The following is a 4,994-nucleotide window of genomic DNA, read 5'->3' on the forward strand; positions in this document are numbered from 1 at the left end:
AGAGATAAATCAGTTGTATGACAGAGTTTGAAGCAGAGAGCTGAGGTCTCTGTCATCCTCCCACCGATGACGGAGACACAGGACGGAGCAGAGCTCTGCTTTCCCCAACTCTTCAACACCTCCTGCAGGAAGCCGACGCCTCCTCGGTTTGAAGTGATGCTCATTCACATTTTACTTTCCTCCATCTCTCTGCTCACTGTAGCTCTCAACCTGCTCGTCATTATCTCAGTCTCCCACTTCAGGCAAAGATCCTTGTCTCAACAATTATTCTTAAATGTGTGAACACTGTTTCAGGGTCCTGGCATAATGCATGCTGCCTGGCTTTTTGGAGTGTCATGGCTTAGTGGGACACTTAAGGGAGCCATTGGTTATGTTGTTAACACTGTAACACCTGTGCTTCTTTTACTATAATAATCAAACTACCTGCTCAAAAAAAGGCCTGTTGGTATTACAGAAAAGTAAAAATATTTTTTTTTGTCAGATGTGAAGACTCAACGATAATAATCTCTTTCCTTCCAGACAGCTCCACACCCCCACCAACGTCTTCCTCCTCTCTCTGGCTGTCTCAGACTTCCTAGTGGGCCTCGTGCTGATGCCGGGAGAAATCCTCAAAAAAACATCCTGCTGGTTTCTTGGTGACTATGTGTGTACTCTGTATAATTATCTAGACCTTGCCATTATTTCATCCTCAGTAGGTGACATGGTGCTCATATCAGTTGACCGTTATGTGGCTATTTGTGACCCTCTGCATTACAACACCAGAATCACCATGAACAGAGTTAGATTTTGTGTTTGTCTGTGTTGGCTATGTTGTGTTGTATTCAGCCTTCTCTTTACAGAGGTTTTCCCGACTCACCTAGAAAGGTATACTCCTTGTGACGGAGAATGTGTGTTGGTGGTTGGTTATATCGCAGGGATTGTGGACCTTGTTTTGACCTTTATTGTTCCAGTTACTGTCATCGTAGCTCTGTATCTAAGAGTATTTGCCGTGGCTGTGTCTCAGGCCCGTGCCATGCGCTCTCACATTACAGCTGTCACAATCCAGCTGTCAGTGACTCCAAAGGCAAAGAAATCAGAGCTGAAAGCAGCCAGGAATCTTGGTGTTCTGGTAGTTGTGTTTCTAATATGTTTCTTCCCATATTTCTGTGTCTCTCTTGCAGGTGACAGCTTGGTCAATGTTTCATATGCATCCTTTATTGTCCCAATGTTTTATTTTTTAAACTCTTTTCTAAACCCTGTGATATACGCCTTGTTTTACCCCTGGTTTAGGAAAGCAGTTAAACTCATAGTCACTCTTCAGATACTGCAGCGTGGCTCCTGTGAGAACAACATGCTGTAGAGAGGCTGTGGAGGGACTGGGATCAGACTCGGTCTAAGGAATAAATGAATGAATATGTTCCCGTTGTTCAGTGATTGGGTTGAGAAATAGAGACATTTAAAATAGACTTTTCTGTCTTCAAGTTTAAATTGTGTACGATTAACAACTGAAAGGCCTGTTCTTCAGCTTTATCTTGTTATGTAGTTTGACTCTCTTATGCTGCTGCATTTAAAGAAAGAGTCATAAGCACCTTATACTGTTTCTAGGTAATCACCCGGTTTAATGTAAGCTTTAAATTCAAACATGTTTGACACTTAGGGAACATTTCATCCCAACAACAAAAGAGCTCCTAAATCTTTGTATTTCTACCTCTGTCTGGTCAGAGCACAGAGAAAAAACAGCCACAGTTTCCTGTCTAGTAGAGAAAGGGACACATGTTTGCCAAAAGTGCCATTTATATTTGATCGTGTATAACATTTCTTGTTTCTGTGACAAATGTATAGAAAGCCCTATGATGTTCTTCTGGAAATAATTTATACAACATTATGTTTGAAAATATTATCTAGAGTTTCTCAGACAAACATCTACTGTAATTACAGAGAAGAAAAGAAAGGTTTCCCAAATGATGTGAAATGTGATGGGTAGCTATTTAAAATCATTTTTATACATAAACAATCAGTTTTAATTGAAGTAAAGTAGCATAAAATATGATAATAAATAAGGATTATTCATATTGTAATGTCTTGTCTTTTTATTTATGTTTTACACTATGTGAAGTCATTTGGACCCGTTATTCATGATATGCTCTTCTCTCTCGCCAGAAGATGGAGATGTTGACTTGTATTTTGCAGGATAGAAATTAAGCTAAGCAATTTGGATGAGATGGATTGTGGTGTAGTCAAGTCAACCTTTGTCAAGTCCAAGACCAGGACTAGACAGGAACAAGTCCAAATGAGAGACAGAACAATAGAATCCTCTTCAAGACCACTTAGATACCTGTTAATAATGTATGTAGACACTATCTCTTTTACTTTAAGATAATCACTTTGCATTATTCTTTGTAATGATCCAAAAGCGGGTGCAACGTTACAGCACTGTAGGATCAAATTAGGCCATAGACAGGTGTTACTAAAAAAAAAAATACAATCATACTCATCCCAGAGCTGAGAAATATAGTACACTCAAAAGTGAATGAAAGAGCAAGACACTCCTATGGGGTTACTGACTAACTGCTACCATTGAAACAGCGTATCTGCTCAGAGCGTTTTCAGTGCTTTTCGTCAAACATGCTTGACATTGGCAACATTTTGAAGACCACATCCATTAGGTTTCAGAAGGAAAAGCTGACTATTGGAGAATGTAAGGATGAGCTCATGGTGGCTCTTAGACAGTTCACACTTCTGCCTGATGCTGAAGGCCCCAGGGCGCGCACTGTTACCAATGCTGATGCTGACATAGACTAAATTGGTGTCCTTAAAGGTTGGATTTTCCTAATTTCTTTTAATCAGTTTCCAAAAGATGATTTTTTTAATCCAATTTAGCATGGGACAAAAAAAGGTTTTCTTCTCTTAATATAATAACCATTATGGTGGGATACACTGACTAAGCAACTTACAAAAATATCTGTGCTGACATAATAGATTACATGAGAATACATTACTTCATTCTTACCTCAACCGGCCCGTCAGACACCGCCTACCAAGAGCCTGGGTCTGTCCGAGGTTTCTTTCCAAAGGGGAGGAAACTACTAGACCTGTTGGGTCCTTGTAAATTATGGAGCGTGGTCTAGACCTCCTCTATCTGTAATACGTCTCGAGATAACTCTTGTTATGAATTGATACTACAAATAAATTGAAATTGAATTATAATTTTGTTTCTCAAATTTAGGTGTTTCAAAAATAAGAATTAGTCGTAGCCGGTCTCAGCACTTTCTACATTGCTCTGTGGTTTGGCTTCTGCTCCAACACAAACCGTAAGGGAAAAACCAAAGCATCATCGTTGACCTGTAACCCAGCAGAAAGTCGTGTCTTCTATATATAAATAAATAGTGATATATTTCCTTTACTTTACACGTGTACACAAGTGAAATTTTGTAAAAATAAATACACTTGTAATAAACTGAAGATAACCAAACTGCGACCACGTGTGTTTGCTCCGATGTTTCCATTTGAAACCTTTGACCAGCGAGGTCAGTAGGAGACTGGTGGGTTGATTTCCTGATCTTGATAAATGACTCGCACCACAGGCCATCACTGTTCAACACCATGAAGGAAAAACATATCTGTAAAATAAACAATAAAGCAAACACTTCGCAGACCTGACAGAGAAGCAGCTAGAGAGATTCCCATGTATAAACACTCTTGGTCTGGACTATTCGTGTCTCTTTGGGCGGTCTGGGATCAGGACGTTGTTTTACCCATCCAACACCCCAACCACCCTCCTACACAGAATATCGCCATTTCATAACACTCGCTGCCGCTGTTGCTCTTTGTAGTACATCATCTTATCATGAGTGCTGCTTTTTGCATTGTCATGGACGCTGAGGGGCACAAGACAGCGTCTGCATTTTCTGAGTTGGGAACGATAACTTGGCTTGGCCTACTAGAACTACAATTTCTTTCTTGATGTCTTGTTTGACTTCCTTCCTTGTGTTTTTCCCCGGCCTTTGTGATTGTCTACTCAGCCTGATGAGTTCCACCTGTTCATCAGCCATCAGGTCAGCTGTCAACGTCACAGCCCTCGTTGCCTCGTGTATTTAGTCTGAGTTCTCCCCTTTGCCGGTGTCCGTTCGCCGTTGCACCTTGTGTTTCTAGTGTTCAGTACATACATTTGTTCTGACAGATTTCAGTTTATTTACCTGAAAAAGAAAGAGGAATTATAGCTGCAAGGGTTATAGGGTTATGGTCAATTACTTGCTAAGCCCTTTGCAAAGTGTTCTACATTATGGTGACTATGTATTTTATGACCAATCTTTAACCCGGGAAGAACTAAACCCCCCCTTCAGGGTATTTAACCCTAAAAACACAATTGTCACATTAAATTAAAACAGGATTGATTCCTTACAAGGCTGATATATTGAAAGCTCCAGAGCTGATACAGATCATAACAACACTCGTATTTGTGCCAACTATTTCATATACTTCTGCTCTCATACCTACCAACCCTCCCATTTTCCCAGGAGACCCCAGATTTTCATCGCCCTCTCTCTTTCTTCCAGGGTCACAGCTTCCCATTTGTTCTCCCAGTTTATGTCATATTGTCACACCTTTTTTTCTTTGTCATCTCAACCTGTTTCTGTCACTTCACAGCAAGATTAAGCCCAAAGACTGTGAACATCTACTGTTTCCATCCAGACAACAATACAGCTACACCAAATGTTTATTGTGGCATGCAGGTGACCCGAGGGAGAGCCTTGTCCTCCTCAGAGAGGAATAGAGATTACTGCATATTAGGGATGAGCGAGTACAGCATTATCTGTATCTGTATCTGTTTACCACATGAATTATCTGTATCCGGATCCGGATACACGACGGGGCCTAAACCGGAAGTGGTCAGATTTAACCCGGAAGTGGGTTGGGCTCTCTTGAAATGTGGGGGTCTTTAACCGGTATGTTATTTAATCATGCAATTGATATGAGTTGATCAAAAATTGTTATATTTATTGCTGATTTGAAAA

General features: G+C 40.4%; 1 protein-coding gene across 1 annotated transcript; it reads left to right on the forward strand.

The window, feature by feature from the left end:
* Positions 1-1,339, forward strand: LOC117952745 (trace amine-associated receptor 13c-like). The gene is made up of 2 exons (XM_034885270.1): positions 1-242; positions 520-1,339. Exons 1-2 carry the CDS (start codon positions 67-69, stop codon positions 1,337-1,339), a joined length of 996 nt encoding a protein of 331 aa, XP_034741161.1. The 5' UTR covers positions 1-66.
* The last annotated feature ends 3,655 nt before the right edge of the window (positions 1,340-4,994 follow it).

This window comes from Etheostoma cragini, chromosome 11, assembly GCF_013103735.1.
Source record: "Etheostoma cragini isolate CJK2018 chromosome 11, CSU_Ecrag_1.0, whole genome shotgun sequence".
Classification (NCBI taxonomy): Eukaryota; Metazoa; Chordata; class Actinopteri; order Perciformes; family Percidae; genus Etheostoma; species Etheostoma cragini.